This window comes from Fistularia commersonii, chromosome 2 (genome assembly GCF_037954325.1).
Source record: "Fistularia commersonii isolate RoL2024-O1a breed Wild chromosome 2, RoL_Fcom_v1.0, whole genome shotgun sequence".
In the NCBI taxonomy this organism is placed as follows: domain Eukaryota; kingdom Metazoa; phylum Chordata; class Actinopteri; order Syngnathiformes; family Fistulariidae; genus Fistularia; species Fistularia commersonii.
Window position 1 is genome coordinate 14953538 of NC_141285.1, and position 18644 is coordinate 14972181.

Sequence of the window (18644 nt, forward strand, 5' to 3'; positions counted from 1 at the left end):
ACTCATAACCAAAGATGTAGAATCATAACTGTCATATATGTCACATTCCACACTGCATTCTATAGCTATGTATGACAAGGCTAGCTTATGACTTATTTTTTTACAGTTGTTTCTATCAAGTCATTCTTCTTTACCATGTTCTACTCTTGTGGGCTTTTTCATATCACTGCTGAAATGTTCCTAAAAGGATTTGTCACTTTTATGTGAATCATGGACAAAAGAGATACAATTCGATAGTTAGATAGATAAAAATGTAGTTTGAGATATCGAAATATGAAGCAATTTGATAATTGAACAATAAAATGTGTAGTCTATGTCCAGCAGAGTTACTTTTGTCCAACAGAGGCATTTTTTGTGTATGTTGAACAGAATTAAAAGGAATATCCTCTCACTTCAAACATTAAATATTCTTTTAAAATATAGGGTCCCAGACTCCATACAGCTTCCCCCTATCAAATTAATTGTTGGTTCATTACGGTTTCATAAGCAATAAGGTTGGCCAGATTGGATCTATGAGATTTAGATATTAATAATTATTCAAGAGCGCAACTACTTACCACTTCACTTATCTACAGACAGTTAGTCTTTAATTACATATTTTTATCTCACATGTCACGGCTGTCCTTGGGGTTCTGCAGACACACGATTACACATGCACAAACAAACACAATGAGTCAGCCAGTTTGCCGGGAGTGTTATCTAATATGTAATGATTAACCTTAGCAGTCATCATTATCTCTTTAAAGTCAGAGACCTCTCACATATATTCTTTCATGTATGCAGGATGTATTTATGAATTTATTTTAGCATGCTTTCTTGGGCCCCCCACCAATGTTAATGATGTTAAAAATCTCTATTTCAATCTTAAGTTTTATTTTACTTCCTTTCTGAAATATACACACGTGTTGAAATGAGCAGTGTTTTTTGTTTTCATTGTATTTATTTATATTTGTAGAGACCTGCATAAAGACTGATGACTTTCCATCCCATAACTTCGGTTAATTCACACGACTGTTTTAGAGCAAAAGGAAGATAAATTGTGAGTTTGTGTATTGTCCTGTTGAGTCTTTCATCATGGAGTTTTACCTTCTGGATACAGATACAGATACAGATTAGAGAAAACAGTTGCCCCTTCCAAAATGTTCTCAGGTTGGCAGTTAGTTGGACAAACATAGTACATTTAAAACTTGAGAAGTATTTTACTGGCTTCAGCCCAGCAGTCAAATTTAATTCCATGGCTCCCTCAAATTAATTCAGTATGACTCTCACTCTAAGTGGGCCTCAGTTTAAAGCGAGAGTGAAGGCATGCAGATGAAATGTGGAAACAACAGGTCTAATGAGTCTTTACTCTTCTCCTAAAAGAAGAGATTTTTTTGAAGATGTTACCCTGTTTTTTTTCCCTTACGGACCTTGATTCTGTAGAATACAGTCACATTTGTATGTCAATGCTCACAAACATGTTAGAATAAAAAACTGGCTTATGATCAAACAAAAATAGAAAACCAAGAGAGTAAAGCTGATAAGGTATTTGGCTCTTTAAACAACTTAAACAATTAGCAAACAACTCAAAATAAACAACACACTTTTGTTAGTCAAGTCATTAACATCTCGTTTCGTTTCATGTGCCTTGCTTGTAGCCATATCCCTGTAAGGTTGAACTTTAGACACATAGGGGTGTGTGTGGAGTTTCTGAATGGGAGATAGTTGGATTGTCTAACTGACCGAAAGCAGAGTGGTTTTCTCAGATTCCGATCGAGACCTTAATGATCATCTACTATGACAAGCGATCAAGACTGAAGTTGAGCATTAACCTGTCAGCACTTCACCCGGCGGACTGTGTCAAACTATGTCTTGGATCTTGAAGGGGTCTCGGGTTTTCCTTTCTTCTGAAAAGTCCTGAAGCAAGTTCCTCAGTCGCATCCTGCCATTGTTGTCCTGCGGGCTAACAGAAGACAGAACAGTTCAACCCTCCACAGCAGTGGATCTAAGGGAAAATTGCAGGTGCTGGTGGGGAATCTAGCAGCAGCCATCAGTGGAGATCATGTGCGCTGCAGCCCTGGAGGAATATTGTGGGTCAACCTTCTGGGTGAGTTCAACGGTGAAAATTTAGATCAGTTCTGTGGATTAATTAATACTTTTTTGGTTAAGAAAGCCACTGAGCATAAACTTTTACAGTATGTTAAAATTACAGTGTCATGTGTTAACAGAGAAGTGATGGCTGACATTCTTAAAGAAACCTGTAAGTTTCTTTATAGTTTATTGTGTTACATTGTGTTTTGAAGCGCTGTTATCCCATGCCAGTGGTTATTCCTCCACACTGTGACCTACGTAGATATTGATAAAAGATCTTTGTAATTCAGTCATTTGTTTTAAAATGAAAAAGAAAAGCAGAAAATTAGTGAAAAGGAAAACGTGCTTTTCTTTTCAGTAGTCCTTGTGTAAGCAAAATAAGTTCATGTACTCATGTATCCCTGTCAGCAATGAGCTCTGTTAAAATTTGACTTGCCAGTAAAGTAAGGCATGACTCAGCATGGCTGACATTGGCTGCACATCTTTACTGAATTCAACAACCTTAAGCTTTAAATCTCTGTTTTTATTATTTTCTAGTGGTCTGAGAATATAATTGGGAGTAATCGTGTACAGCCAAACCTTTTCGAAACAAAACCTCTGATTCAGTTGGTATAACAAAACGGCATTTCAAATGACCTGACCTGCATTGACATCATGCCCTTGCAGGACAGAAAATGGACATTGATTTGAATCTCTTCAAATACTCATTTCTTTTGGTGCTATAAGGTAAGGGACAGTGAAAATAAGTGAGGCTGCTCTGAATCACCTGCTTCCTTGAAGAGTAGAGGGAAATAACTTTGAGTGTTTGAAACAGTTCTAGCATATTCATAAGTATTTTGTCATTTGACAAAGGCCTCCTTTGGCCTGAAGCTCCCCAGAGTTGTATGTGTTTGAATATTCCCCTCTGGAAGTGTTCATTATATATGCAGCTGCTTATAGAACATCGACCAGGGATTTAAACATGAGTCGGTATTGATTAAATTTCTAATCTGGGATGTTGAGATGATCCCACAGTGGAATGCATTTTAAACTCCTCATGACTTAGTGTTTTAATGACTGAATGTGGATACTTGATTTTATTTACAGTTATTTTATCTTTGAGATTTATGTGTGTTATTCCTCAGAATGCATCCTATTTGGAAACAGAAGAACCAGACCTTCCAGTATGTGTGGAGCAGACAGTGCTTGTCTGGATACCCCTTGGGTTTCTCTGGCTCTCTGCCCCAAGTCATTTGGCAGATCTTTTTACCAAGACACAGGGGAACATAAAACACCTGTCCAAACTCTACATCTGCAAACAGGTAATGCACTCAGTAATTAAAAGCAAACACACAAAGTACAGCTTGGGATATGATTTATTGTAATTTTTTTCTGTCTTTCTATCTTGTCAGATTGTTGCATGTCTGTTGTTCCTCACTGCCATAGCAGGACTTGCAGTCACATTAGCACAGGATTACAGTCCAAGCAAAGGTCCATCTTCTACAGAGAAAAGTCCTGCTGTATATTATGCAAACCCCGTTCTGTTTGCTGTGTCATGGGTAAATGGAGCAGGTTTTTTTTTTTTTCATTTTTTCGTGGGATAAAGATGCAGATATATTTTATTTTCTGACATTTCCTCCCCTTTTCCAGATCTTGGTAATGCTTTGCCAAGAAGGATTGAGGCGTAAAACTCAAGCGGTCGATTCTGCCACGCTCTTCCTTTTCTGGGTTATTCAGATTTTTTGTGAGATATTCTACTTCCAGACCCTCCTACGAGAGGCTTTCAGACTGGTAAGAGAGGTCACCTGAAATTATACTAAAAGGGAAGAAATAAAAAATGACCGGAATTACTCACTGTATGACGTTATCTTGGGTGTTCTTAACACTTAAAGGCTATTCTTGAACTTACCTCTTTCCAACAGGAGGAGATCAAGGATTTGCCACGTTTCTGCCTGTTCTACATCACCTTTGGGTTGGAACTGATTGCACTTGTCCTATCTGCTCTGGCTGATGTGTCTCCAGAAACCAAGGATTATGTTAAAAAGGTACTTATGCAGGGTTACAGCAAGAAGTTCCCTGGCCTGATTCGGGGCAGGGGGCCTATCTGTGTTCAGTTAACATGTTCCCTGTGACAGAGTGGGTTTCTCCCAGTTTCTCTGGTTTCCTGCCACAGTCCAAATACATGCATTCGGTCAATTGGAGACCCTTTATTGCCGTCGTGTGAATGACAGAGTGGTTGTATGTCTCGATTAGACATACTGCCTCTCACTCAATGAAAGCTTAGGCAGCCTCTTGGTGACCCTGCGTGCAGGATGAACGATTAAGATAATGAAAGAATTACTGCTCTCTGCCTTTGTGTTATTTACTTTGAACATTCCTAATCTTTGGTAACAATGTTAATCATTAGTGTGATGGATATTATTCACTTATTTTCTACACAGAATCCTCTGGCAGGTGCAGCATTTTTGAGCAGACTCACTTTTAACTGGTTTAATAGGTAAATGGGACATTAAAAATCCTTACACACACCTTCTCATACATTCCATTACTGCTGTGTTGTCACATTCCTCTTCCAATTCTTTACAGTATGGTGGTGAGGGGGTACAAGCAGCCTCTGGTGAAGGAAGACATGTGGGAGCTAAATGAGGAAGACACCACTGCTCAGATTTGCCAGCAGTTTGACCGCATCATGCAATCAGAACTGGCTGCAGCTCGAGCGAAGTATCATAGGAACTTGACGAAGAATAAGCACAAATACAGTGCAAAAACCCGAGATGAGACCCTTCCGATTGAACAAGCCAGTGGTCTAGGAAAAGGTGTCAGTCAGGATTTGCTGGTGATGGTGAGACTGTGTGGAAAAGAAATGAGTAGCATATTGTGCAAAGATATTGATTTTCTGACAGTTGAAAAAATTTTTTTTTTTTCTGTGTAAAATCAGTTTTCACTCATAAAATCTATGTGTATTTATAATATTTCCCTAGGAAGAACTGGGGAAGGGGAAAGATAAAAAGAAAAACAAAAAGACGTCAGAGGTAGATTATCCCAATTCATGGTTGATCTCAGTCATCCGCAAGACTTTTAAAGGGATTCTAGTCCAATCTGCAATCTTCAAGGTCCTTTATGACCTGCTGTCTTTCATCAGCCCCCAGGTCTTGAAGTAAGTCAGACTTTAACTGAAAGTCATTTTCAGACACTGGTATATTACAATTCAAACCATTTCATGGCCTTCTAAGAAGCCTTTTTTTTCGCAGATTCAGTTTCTGAATTTGAATTGTGATTTTATTTACAATGGAAAAAAAAAACATGATAGCGCACTTGTCATCACTCTGCAAGAAAATGGTGCAGTTTACTGTTGTTTGCTTCGGTTTAGAGCAGCAATCATTTACTGAGAGTAAAGTGGCGCACCACCACACATAAGACCTTTGTAATGTTGATCTGTCTAATGTGCCTTAAAACTTAGAAATCAGGTTTTTGGCTTTCAAATTCACTTTTAAATAAAAGTTGAGTGAGCTTAAAATTTGCCAAATTCATGAGGGAAATTCATGATATTTTGAATATTAAATTTGCCACAATTATACTTTTTTATTTCCCAGACTGATGATTTCTTACACCGAGGACAAATCCAGCTATACTTGGACAGGGTATTTTTATGCAATACTGCTGCTAGTGGTGGCTGTCCTACAATCTATGTTCCTGCAACAGTACTTCCTCCGCTGCTTTATGCTCGGGACAAAGGTTCGCGCTGCCCTCACAGGTGCTGTGTACAAAAAGGTATGAAATGAGTCGCAACAGAACTAAGAACATATCTTAAAATAACACAAAAGTAAAAAAATGATAGAATCAAAACACATTGTCTGTTTAGCTTAAACAAATGTAGAATTTGGGCTTTCAGTCGTTTTCCCTCTTATAAACACTCTGTCTCTTATTTTTTCTATAGGCCCTAGTCATGTCTAATGACCATCGAAAAGAGTCAACAGTTGGAGAAACCTTGAACCTCATCTCTGCTGATGCCCAGCATTTCAACAATTTGACAAATGTCATCCATCTACTCTGGTCCTGCCCGCTGCAGATTGTTCTAGCCATTGTTTTCCTTTGGCTGGAGTTAGGGGCTTCTGTTCTGGCAGGACTAGCAGTCATGTTGCTTATGGTGCCTATCAATGGATTTCTAGCCAGCAAGGCCAAACATTTCCAGGTCAGCAGAATTCAACACACAAACCTATATAGTATAGTGCCATTATCTTTTCTTCTTACTTAAAGATCTTTTCAAATCCCACCACTAATATGTAGTGGGATTTGATAGATTTGAGATCAGTTGGGTTGAAAGCAGCTTTCCTCTGACTTATCGTAACGACTAACACTTGATCTCCTCAGGTTGAGAACATGAATTTCAAGGACAAGAGGTTGAAAGTCATGAATGAGATACTTAACGGTATCAAGGTAAATTATCTTTTAAGTAAACTTCAAGTAAATTAATTTCACCTTAATTTCACCACCGTCACCTGATCAACATAATCTTGCAGTTGTTGATTGATTCAGTGTACAAGGGAAGCAAGGCTTTATTTTAACTCTTTTGGGTGTTTTTCCATATTGCTCTACCTCCGCCTTGTCTCCCTCTAGATTCTGAAGGTATATGCATGGGAGCCATCCTTCCAGGCTCAGGTGGAAAATATAAGAGGGGACGAACTGAAGGTCATGAAGAAGTTTGCCTATCTAACATCTGTCTCCACCTTCATTTTTTCCTGTGCCCCCGCTTTAGTGAGTCCTATCATTCCGTGGTACAATGCAATATGGACTAAGGATGATTTCTGCCGATATTCATATTAATTCTAACCCATTCCCAGGTATCTCTGGCTACATTTGCAGTGTTTGTTCAGACGAATGAGGGCAATGCATTGACAGCTGAGAAAGCTTTTACTGCCATCTCCCTCTTCAACATTCTTCGATTTCCTCTGGCTCTGCTGCCAATGCTCATTGCCGCCACTGTGCAGGTGAGGAAACTAGAATACATGGAAGATGCAGGTATGCTTCGCCGTTATCAAATAAGTTCTCTGATAATGTTCTTTGACAATTTAGACAAACGTGTCCCGGAAGCGCCTTGAAAAATTCTTGAGTGGTGAAGACCTTCAAAGTAACATTGTGCGACATGACCCCAGTTTCAGTATGTTCACCATCTTATTTAACACCTTAGTCCTATAAACAAGTGTATTACAAGTTTCTTGATACATCACCTGTATGTCTGTGGAGATTCTCAGTCATCCAGGTCATGGTTATTTCAAGTCAAAATCTGCTTCTGCACCTTGACCTGATTTTCTTCCCTTGAAGACATTTTCACCTTTCATGTGTGAGCTTTCTTCAGTTGACTCGATTTTCTCCTGTTGAAGAAGTCACTGGATGAGAGGTGAAACATCTTCAAGGGAAGAAAAGCAAGTCCTATTGCAACAAGAACGAGATTTTGACAAGAATCACCTGTATAAATGTCATCTCTGTCCATCTCTTCATCCATTAGATTCTGCTATCAGTATATGTGATGGTTCCTTTTCTTGGGAAAGAGATGAGGAGCCCTTGCTTAAAAAGTATGTTTTGAATGAAACATATTCACATTATGTTATGCTGCATACTAGTATAAGTCCCACATATTTGTTTTTAACAAAAAAAAATATGTTCTTGATCATATTATTCGTATTTGCCAGTGTGTCTTTGGACTTTAACCCTGGTCGGCTGATAGCAATAGTGGGAACCGTAGGCTCAGGGAAGTCCTCCCTGATTTCAGCTATCTTGGGAGAAATGCACAGCACCAAGGGCTATATCAACATTCAGGTCAGAGCCTATTTCTTTCTTTCCATAAGTACAGACATATCATGAGCTCAAAGTTGCAAGATTTCAGTATTAGATATTGATTTCATCTGTATTTATTAAGGTAAAAGGATTAGCTGTTTCAGATTTCTGTATCACAGGTCATTGCTTTGCATACCACTTACATAAGCTGCTTTTGATTTCAGTTCATTAAGATACATCTCTAGAACCAAAATTCAAAGAATGTTAAAAATAAACATTCTTATAATGAACAATACAGCACAATTAAGGTCTGAATTTGAGATCAATTCACAGCTGTTAAAATTATGTGTGAGAATTATCTCAATGAGACACATTTTATATATTAGAACAGAATAGAAAAGGACAGAATGAAACAGTCTTTTTGTATGTGGCATTGCTTACAGCAATACATTTGTACAGTTTTTATGAAAATATCAACATATTAAGACAAAACAATGACATGTTTAGACACTCTTCATCATGAAATGCACCAAATACAAGTAGCTTATAAATAATCACTAGCAATTTAACAATAAATAGAAGTTTTACTGTAAATATGTCATATAAACATTTACTAACCAATGTTACACAAGAATATTGAGTAGCGTGAAGAACTTTATCAAAATGTTTGTGGCTATTAATGTAGACATTTTTTTCTCTTAATTCTACGTAGTCTGTTTACTATGGTTTAAATTGCTGCGGCACTAGTCAAAGGCATGTTTGTTTGTTTGCATATTGTGTGTTTGGGAGATTACAGATAATGTGACATTTACACATTTGTGACAGTTGGAGAGGCTGCCTGAGGGAAGCAGGTTAAACAAGTGTTCTCAACCGTGTTAAGCTCCCTGACAGATGTATGTGGCTTTGCAGAGGAAATGTATGAGTCTGCATCCTGCAGAGTTTTGCAGTTTACCTTCAAGCAATTACTAAGTACACTGCACTGGGTTGTTCTGTACCTGTTTTCCCCTGTTGGCCACAAGCTTTCCATCTCAGTAGTTTTCAGAAAAGTGAAGTCCCTGCTCTGAACACTTGGGTAGCCAAGAGATAGTGAAAACAATGTGGATGGAAAGAAGTTTAAAGGTGTATATACTTATAATTCTTGGATTCCTCATCTTAATGTTCCTTCTAGGAGGTGTGGAGGGTGACAAATTAATATACCATAGGAAACTGAAGATTCAGGGAATCAAACTGCATTTTATTAAATGACATTGAGTGTGACATTACACAAGAGAAAAACATTGAATCATACATATTTAAGGGAGTCACAAACAGATGAGACTAATATTAAATAGGTAGGTCTTAATATATGAGAGAATCAACAGTTAATTGCCGTAGGAAGAATGGAAAGCAACACATCAAGAGGAACACACATGCATATCAACATAAGTGATATTAGTACCCTAAGAGATGATTCACGAAAGTAATCATTTTAATTTACCTCAAAGTACTTTAGTTTCTCTGGAGGGAACGCTTGCTTTTCATAAAGCCATAATTACCAGCACTTTACATCCTATTAGCAATGTCCATCTTACCCAAGAAATACAGTCCATTTCATTTTAAACATATTTGAGAACAAAGTATTATTAATAGAGAAATGTATGACACATTATTGCTAGCTAATAATAGCGAACAGGAATGGTTGAGCCACTTAAGTCCTCCAAACTACAAAGTGGAATTTTTTTTTTCTTTTTTTCTGAAATGAAATATAAATGTTCTTCTGGCCCCATTCTAGGGTTCCCTTGCCTACGTGCCACAACAAGCTTGGATACAAAATGCGACACTGAGAGATAATGTATTGTTTGGCTCGCCCTATGAGAAAAAAAGGTTCGAAGAGGTGATCCAGGCCTGCGCCCTGGTCCCTGATCTGAAGCTGCTTCCAGGAGGTGATCTTACAGAAATTGGAGAGAAAGTAAGACAAGTTTTCAAGGCTCTAATGGTGTGCTAAGGTATTCAGTAAATAAAGGATGAACATTTATGTGTCAATGTGTGTTTGTGTGTGTATCAGTTGACGTGACAAAAAACTCCCTTCTCTAAAGTACTCAAGTTATTGTCAAAAAAATGTTTAATCCTATAGCTTTGAATAATAATTGTATTGTAAACCCGACAACTTGGTTGCACTACATTTTCCAAAGCTGTATATTATAATGCTGATAAGAAACTTCAATACTAGAGCCTTTTCAGAGGATAGTTATTAAATTAATAGGAGATTATGCTGTTCAAAAATTAAGCTACACAAAAATGCAAAATGGCCTTGGGTTTTGTCTCTCCTCTTTTGCAGGGAATCAACATATCAGGGGGTCAGAAGCAACGTGTGAGCTTGGCCAGGGCAGTTTACAGCCGAAATGACATTTATCTGTTAGATGACCCCTTGTCTGCTGTGGACTCTCATGTATCAAAACACATTTTTGAAAAAGTAATTGGACCCAATGGACTCCTCAGAGGCAAGGTTTGTGTCGACAAGACATTCACAGTGTTAAAACTCCAAGACCAAATATTTATCAAGAGGAGCATGAATTGTATCAACATTTTGCGCTCTGTATTTTAAACATTTCAGTAGAAGAGCATCACAGCCATGACAATGTTGCACTATCAATTACCTGAAATTAAGTATTTTATAAATTTTGTGTCCACTGGCACATTGGTCCCTGTTCCCCTTGTACTATCAAATCTGTTTTATAATTCCATCGTTTAAGCATCTATGTCTTTGCAGACTCGTATTCTGGTGACTCACGGAGTGAGCTTCTTACCTTATGTTGATGAAATTGTGGTCATGGTGGATGGTATGGTTTCCGAGACTGGATCTTACAACAGCCTTCGAGCCAGCAAGGGGGCTTTTGCTGATTTTTTAAACACATATGCCCAAGAGCAGCATGGTAGCAGCCATTCAGAATCAGGTAATTCAGTGTAACTCTCTACATTTTCTCAGCGGTGTGTGGACACAGTGTTCTCTGAATAACGCTCATACAATATGCAAACAATAATGACACAGTGCTGTGCAACATTTCTCCAATTGCTCTAATTTTGTTAACATCATGCTAAAGACAATGCTGTATTTATTTAATCAGATGACTGTCAGGAAACTCAAGACATTGAACTGCTCCCCGAAAGCGAGGACACTGAACCAGACTATCCTTTAGAGGACACTGTGTCTGTCACCCTGAAGAGAGAAAACAATATTCGGCGCAGCAAGCGCAAAAGCAGGTGAGAGGGAGTGAGTCTGCCAATGAGTGAATAAGTAAATGAATGACAGAGTTACACAGTGTATGAATCTTTTTACTGGAATTAACCCATGACTTTCTATTTATAGCAAGTAACAGGCAGATAATTTCCCAATGTCAATTACATATTAAACATAGAATGAAGTGTTTTTTATCATCTGTTGTGGACTGTGTCAGCCAACAAATATTATATCCCATTTTATCTTTTGATGCTCTTCTCATAAATACACCATAAATGTATAGAATGGAGTGCTTTTAAATTCTATCTGTGCTTTTACCTAAGTCTCACTCTAAGGAGAAGTAGTTCTGTGAAAAGATTCGAGGAATTGGACAAATCGAAGACTGGCCAAAGGCTAATAGAAGCTGAAACGATGGAAACAGGAAGGGTAATTGTGGCTTATATTGTTTATCATCATTCCTTTTAGTTATATGAATACAAAGGTGTCATAAAGAGCTTTCCTCTGTATTACATTTCCAGGTGAAGTTAGAAGTGTACCTCCAGTACTTTCGTGCTATGGGCTGGGGATACGCTGTCACAATCATCCTGTTTTATTTTCTCCAAAACGTCGCTGTCATTGGTCAGAACCTATGGCTCAGCGATTGGACCAAAGACTCGAAGATATATAACAATGTGACATACCCTTCCTGGAAGAGGGATATGAGAGTGGGAGTGTTTGGAACTCTAGGAATAGCTCAGGGTAATTGTACTTTATTTGTTTTATTTCTAAATTATTTCCTTTATCATCTTAAATAACTCATTATTTTTTCTACATCCAACAATTGCAGTGCAGTATTTTGGCCAAAGACTTGTATGCATATGATACTTGTAAGTCATGAAAATAATAAAGTAGATGAATGGACGTCAGGGAACAGGAGAATGATAAATGCTCTAACTGACAACTGAATTTTTCTCAACCTCTGACATACTTGTGGTGCTTGGAGTTGAACATTTGCCATGTTTTCTTGGTTACGCTGATGCTCGGTTTCTTGAGCAAATCGTTATTCTGTCATCCATGCAGACACGCTTGACTATGAAATATAATATTTACTACATATGCAATAGTTTTCTTTTCCAACTGATTTATAATGAACCTTTTCTCTGCTTATGGCAGGCATTTTTGTGTTCCTTGGAACACTGCTTCTGGCCAATGCAGCAATCTCTGCATCTCAAATCCTGCACTCAAGATTGCTCCACAACATGCTCCGAGTTCCGATGGCCTTTTATGACACGACACCCATTGGGAGGATCATCAACCGCTTTGCTAAAGTAGGGTTTGCATTGCCCTTCTTGACTATCTTTTAATTTTTTAACCATTTGTACCTTTTATTTATGTGTTTGTTTCGTCTCTCTTTTTTATAAATACAGTTATATGACAATGAATGTTCTTTTATCAGTGCTTCATTTAAAAGCAGCTTGAACCATTTGGGTTCTATAAAATTAACACCAACTGTCTTTAATATGTGGGCAAAAGGATATTTTTGGAGTGGACGAAGCAATTCCAAATTCCCTTCGTTCCTGCATTCTGTGTCTGTTGGGTGTTCTGGGGACCCTATTTGTCATATGCCTAGCGACTCCGATCTTCATCGTTATCATCATTCCCCTGTCCATTGTTTACTGCCTTGTGCAGGTAAGTTCTGCCGATTCACTTGTCGAAGAGTTACTAAAAAGGAGAGACAAACAAAATGACAACTCTGGCAATTAACAAAGCATTTGTGTGTGTGTGTGTGTGTGTGTGTGTGTGTGTGTGTGTGTGTGTGTGTGTGTGTGTGTGTGTGTGTGTGTGTGTGTGTGTTTTTCCTTTATATTCCCCAGCGTTTCTATATAGTCACTTCGAGGCAGCTGCATCGGCTTGAATCAGTGTCCCGGTCTCCAATATATTCACATTTTGGTGAAACTGTGTCAGGTCTATCCGTTATAAGAGCCTATGGTCATCAAGAAAGATTTCTTAAACACAACAAAATGATTATTGACGAAAATCTGATGTGTATGTACCCCTGGATTTTATCAAACAGGTCAGAAACTGGACAAAGATTCTGTTGTCAAACAATGCACTTACAAACACAACATGGTGCTGAAAAGTAGTTGTGTGTATGTTTGCATTTCCTTCTATGTGTTTGTCCTGTAGATGGTTGGCCATTCGTCTGGAGTTCATGGGAAACCTAGTGGTTTTCTTTGCAGTTCTGTTTGCTGTCCTTGCAAGAGATACGCTGGATGGTGGCATGGCTGGTCTGTCCATATCATACGCTCTTAATGTAAGGCAATAAGTGACCCCTCCCATACTCAGCAGCTCAAAATGATGATATTGGTATTGCTATTGATTCCACTGTTGTATCTTGGCTTTTCAGGTGACCCAAACCCTCAACTGGCTTGTAAGGATGACCTCGGAGCTTGACAATTATATCATAGCTGTGGAACGAATAAGCGAATACAGCAAGATTGAGAATGAGGTAAGCTGACTTGATAGCTTGTCCTCAAATTAATTTCAAAATACATAGATTTATGGCGAACACCCAAAACCTAATGGCCTAACAAAAAAGAAGATTGGGAGAGCTGACATCTAAATCCATAAATGTGCTCATACATATGATGCAGCAGAGGAGGGCCCGGGACATTTACACATGGTGAAAAGTAATTTTGAATGTTTGCCGTGTTCTGCCATACTGCTTTCTAAATTTGACCTATTTTGTATCTGATAAAAGCTGCTTTCATGATTCTTATATTCAATATCTGCAGGTGACATTTTACTTTTGAGATACAGCAGCAGAGCACCAAATTTGTATTATTTTTTTTGTCAGACAGCAAATTGGTGCTTCGTTTTATAATAACTGCATTGACATTTTGAAATGCATGGTTCAGCACAGTGGTGTGTAATAATTTCTAATTGTGTAATTTTTTTCCTACTCTTCCTAATTAGCCAATTTTTCAATAATAGATATCAAAGCATTGGGTATACATCTACCTACACATGATAGTATTTGTTACAGTGATACTTCTCATTCATTCAACTTAATTTATCAGAAGCATACCATCCATTTTGTACACAATGGTAGATTTACTTTCCCAGGTCTGTCTTACAGTTGACCACTAAAGGCTTGTTCTAAAGTTTCGATTGCTTTTACAAATTTCCATGCCCAATTCAAACATTTTTCTTGGCTCGCTTGTTTACATGACTGACTCTTATCTGAAACTTCAGGACCCTAGAGAATTCCCTATATACATATACATACATATATATATATATATATATATATATATATATATATATGTATATATAATTTATTTATTTATTTATTTTTTTACAGTAAAGTGTTTGATTTCACCAAAATCTTCCAACCAAATTCTACATCATAATCATGTCACACAAGTAAGAACTATATTAGTGACGAAAAGCCTTGGCTAAACGATGTCTGTGTTTCAACAGAGCTGTTGGATAACAGAAAATCGTCCCCCAGAGAACTGGCCCGAAGCAGGAAACCTGAAGTTTGAACACTACAGTGCCCGCTACAGACCAGGATTAGACCTGGTTCTGCATGGAATCTCCAGTGACATTCACAGTACTGAGAAGGTCTGTTTTGTTTGTGTTCATTTTCTGAGATTAAATTTGGAGTTTTGAGAGCAAGTGAGAGACAGAGGGAGAGAAAGATTGTGAGAGACACAGTTATCAGTACTAATGGAATGATGTTGTTTTGTTTCATCTGCTGTGGGTTCAAAAGCTTTTACATTGAGGATTCTGGGATATCTAATCTCGGATGTTTTTTCTTTATGTGCAGTATGGAGCCAGGTTACAGCATAAAGCTTGTTGTATTGTATGTGCTCTCATTTGTTGTTGTGCATGCAGAGGTATCTGCTTCTGTTTTTGCTTTCTTTTGACCTCTTGGAGTTTGTCCATTGTTGATGGGAATGTCTCAATAACTGTGTCTACAAACTAAACTTGGTAATATTGCTGTTAATGTAAAACAATTTTTGCCTTCAGATAGGTGTAGTGGGCCGCACAGGAGCAGGAAAATCAAGCCTTACTAACTGCCTGTTTAGAATAATTGAAGCTGCAGAAGGACGTATCTATATTGATAATATAGATATTTCAACAATCGGCCTACATGACCTCAGAAACAAGCTGACAATTATACCACAGGTACACAAGTGAAAGAAATGATCCATCTCACTTAAAGTATTGAGTACCCCATGTAGCACTGACCCCTTCTACTCCTGTGAGTGCAGGATCCAGTGTTGTTCTGTGGCTCCTTGAGGATGAATGTGGATCCATTTGACAACTTTAGCGATGAGGCCATCTGGAAAGCACTGGAGCTTTCCCACTTAAAAGACTTTGTAGCAGGGACGCAGGGAGGATTGCTCCATGAGGTTGCAGAAGGGGGAGAAAACCTCAGGTGGGTCAAAGACATATAGCTGTAAACAACATCCATTTACAACACCCCTCTCTAACAATCCATTAATGTGGTCCCTTTTTGGGACCACATTAATGGATTTCAAATAGAAATTGCGCCAGCGTTCATTGTCTGAATGATTAAGAACCCTCTGATCTTTTTCTGATTTTATCCCTCCTCCTTTTTGTTGTGTTTTGAAAATTAGCTTCCATGTGAATGACAAAAGATATTTGATATTGTTTTCCCCCGAAAATTTAATAATCTCCATCAATATAATGAAATATTTTGTCAAGTGAAAATTCCAACATGTTTTTTAGCACTTGCAAAAAACTACAGAAAAAGAAGACTCTTTGAATAATTTAGAAAAAAAAAGCCTTTATTGCATTTCATAAGCTTTTCAGAATACAAAGGCTTGGCATACAGGTACATGTGGACCACATTATAACTCTCTCCATAACAATAGTAAGATTTAGAATCCTATCAGTTCCACTGAGGAGTGAAATAATGCATGTTAATCATCCTGTAAAAGACCTTTCTGTTTTACCTCCAGTCTTTTGTGATTTTAACTTATTCAGATTGTAACATTTACTTTAATTACTTCATTGTGAAGATTCTCACATACACCTCCATGAATTGTCCAACTCCATGCATTGTGGTGATATTTTTACAAGTTATGGACTCCCACTCACCAGTATCAGAATCAGCTTTATTGACCCAGTATGTTCACACATACAAGAAATTTGGCTTTGGTTGACAGTTATACCTAGTCCTGACATGAGGGTAGACAATGATTGGACACGAACATTGCAAACAATACACATGTAGAGTGCAGAGTGAATAAAGTAATTATCCCAATGACTAATGTGGTCAGTGAGGTAGTGCAACTATTGGGTAGTTTAAAATGAAATAAATAAGGGGATGATCAGGTACAGATGTTATTGTATGGGCATGACATGGCATGTAAGGTGCTGTGTGGATTTCTGGATTTAGCAAAGTGATGGCATATGGGGAAAACCTTTTTCCTTGTCTTCTAGTGCTGTGATACAGTGATCTGTACCTACTAACAGAGGGGACAACAGGTTGTGAGATGGGTCAGCAGTGATGTTTAATGCCTGGTTTCCTGATTTCCTGAATAGAGGATAGTTTAGCACCTGTGATTCTTTTGAGCCAAGATTGCTTTACATTGTGCTTCATGGACTCACCATCGCACTGACAAAACTGAATAACAGCAAAGATGGACAGATGTTGAGTTAGAACATTTGCAACTAAGTGAAGTCAGGGAAGAATCACATTGAGTGGTACAAATATTGCCAATCGGTTCGCTTAATGGATTGCATAGGGAGGCCCTCATTTTCATTTCTAACATTTATATATGCCCTTGATGACTAAGTACCTTTTAGAACTCTTTGAATTCTCTGTTAAATTTCCTAAGTATGTTAATCCCATTGCACAAAACCTAGTGGGTTGCATTTTTATGCAAGTTAAGTCAGCTCTAGTGTTTAAATAAATGTCTTGGGGGAAAAAAGAAAAAATCATTATTAACCTTTGTATGTCCACTTTTTAAAAGGAACCTAAAAAAACCTGTAAGCGCTCTTTGTAATCTTTGTACGCAGTGTTGGCCAGAGACAGTTGCTTTGTTTGGCCCGTGCATTGATGAGAAAGTCACGCATATTAGTCCTGGATGAGGCCACCGCAGCTGTTGACCTGGAAACCGATAACCTAATTCAGACTACCATCCGCCAAGAGTTTTCAGACTGCACCGTCATCACAATCGCCCACCGTCTACACAGCATCATGGATAGCTCGAGGTGAGTTTGTCACTCTTGAATGATTGTGTTTTCTGTCAAAATGTTAAGATGTTCAGTTGTGATCACCATTAGAGTTTCTGAGTTTAGTTTTTCTGCTTTGAATACTCGTTTTTAACAATTTCTACTTTTCGTTCTGGAACATTTCCACTCTACCTGATTTTCTCCATTAGTGTGTTGTTTTATTAGAAAAGAGCTGGTCTCATTTAGATTTGGCTATAGGAGATGAAATGTCCCAGCAGTTTGGGTACCCTTTTTTTGACAGAGGTCAGAAAGTCACAGCTGAGAGGAAAATCCCCAAAATTTGTTCCTTAATAAAATTCAGTCAGTCACAAAGAGACCTCAAAGTGTCCATTCGTTCTGCCTGGATGCATAAACAGTTGAGATGAAAGAACCTCACTTCCTTACAGGAGTGGATTTTCATCAATTATTCAACAAGTAAGGCTGATGTTCTGTAAATAGGTGATTTGCATAAATTTCCTTTTTCTTTCAGACTAACACTTCCTTTTTTCAAATAAAAACCTTTTTTAAGCTTTCACCAACCCCTTTGTGAGTTACAATTGGACATCAATTGTGTGACATCTATCCACACATTTTGTCTCTATCCTCCTTCTCAGGGTAATGGTGCTTGATGCTGGTAAAATAGTGGAATTTGATTCTCCCAGCAACCTGCTTCAGAAACAAGGCCATTTCTATGCCATGGCAAAGGATGCTGGAATAACACAAGGGGAAACCACATCTTTCTGACTTGCACTTTCAGGTTTTAGTATTTGAATTTATTGTCTAAATTGCTTTTGACATTTGATTTTAAAGGCAGGGTTGTGTTCAAATGCTGCTATACATGTATTTATTGGAAGAAATATTTTGGAAAAAAAAATCACACTGTATGCAAATCATTTTTGTATTTGAAAAATATTAAGTATTGTCTCTTGTTTTGTCCTGTGTTGATTTTTTTGTGTTTCATGGATTCTCTCATCTATATCAGTGGTTTTAATGCTGATGGAATTGTGATATGAATGTTACAGAATGCCACAAAGGCTTATTGTAAATTATATACAGTATATGACAATTTAATATTTTGCTTTGCTACATGAAGGAGAAGTCTGGATTTCCTCCACTTACTTTGGGTTTGGGACTGACAGATCATGAAAAGTATCCACTACAGAATGTTGGAAGTTTAGAAAATGGCCATTGCCAGAGAGGATATTGTGACCATAACTCCTAAATAAGCTCCTGATGCTATAAGTAGGCTTGTGTTGTGTTGATCAACAGAAATCCCAGTTGATGTGTTTAACGTTTTACTAATACTGAAAAAATGACAAGCGAACACTGTGCAAATACATAGAAACAGTGAAGAGGATATATTAGCACCTCT

At 37.9% G+C, this 18644-nt stretch overlaps 1 protein-coding gene across 1 annotated transcript; it reads left to right on the top strand.

Annotated features, from left to right (window-relative positions):
* Window positions 1–1747: 1747 nt before the first annotated feature.
* On the top strand, window positions 1748–18196 carry abcc2 (ATP binding cassette subfamily C member 2). Its single transcript, XM_086169695.1, has 32 exons — window positions 1748–2086; window positions 3195–3371; window positions 3462–3608; window positions 3700–3840; window positions 3972–4094; window positions 4491–4546; window positions 4636–4891; window positions 5031–5206; window positions 5643–5820; window positions 5987–6241; window positions 6421–6486; window positions 6667–6804; window positions 6891–7037; window positions 7123–7207; window positions 7556–7622; window positions 7740–7866; window positions 9596–9772; window positions 10142–10309; window positions 10574–10757; window positions 10929–11064; window positions 11365–11467; window positions 11560–11779; window positions 12194–12348; window positions 12554–12709; window positions 12895–13094; window positions 13208–13334; window positions 13428–13529; window positions 14504–14647; window positions 15056–15214; window positions 15301–15467; window positions 17078–17272; window positions 17887–18196. The coding sequence occupies exons 1-32, from the start codon at window positions 2042–2044 to the stop codon at window positions 18014–18016; spliced, it is 4707 nt and encodes a 1568-aa protein (XP_086025821.1). The 5' UTR covers window positions 1748–2041; the 3' UTR covers window positions 18017–18196.
* The last annotated feature ends 448 nt before the right edge of the window (window positions 18197–18644 follow it).

Coding starts and splice junctions, on each gene's coding strand:
- abcc2 (XM_086169695.1), top strand. CDS start 2,042: ATGTGCGCTGCAGCCCTGGAGGAATATTGTGGGTCAACCTTCTGG. Junction 7,867..9,595: donor AGGGCTATATCAACATTCAG/GTCAGAGCCTAT, acceptor GCCCCATTCTAG/GGTTCCCTTGCCTACGTGCC. Junction 12,710..12,894: donor TTGTTTACTGCCTTGTGCAG/GTAAGTTCTGCC, acceptor TATATTCCCCAG/CGTTTCTATATAGTCACTTC.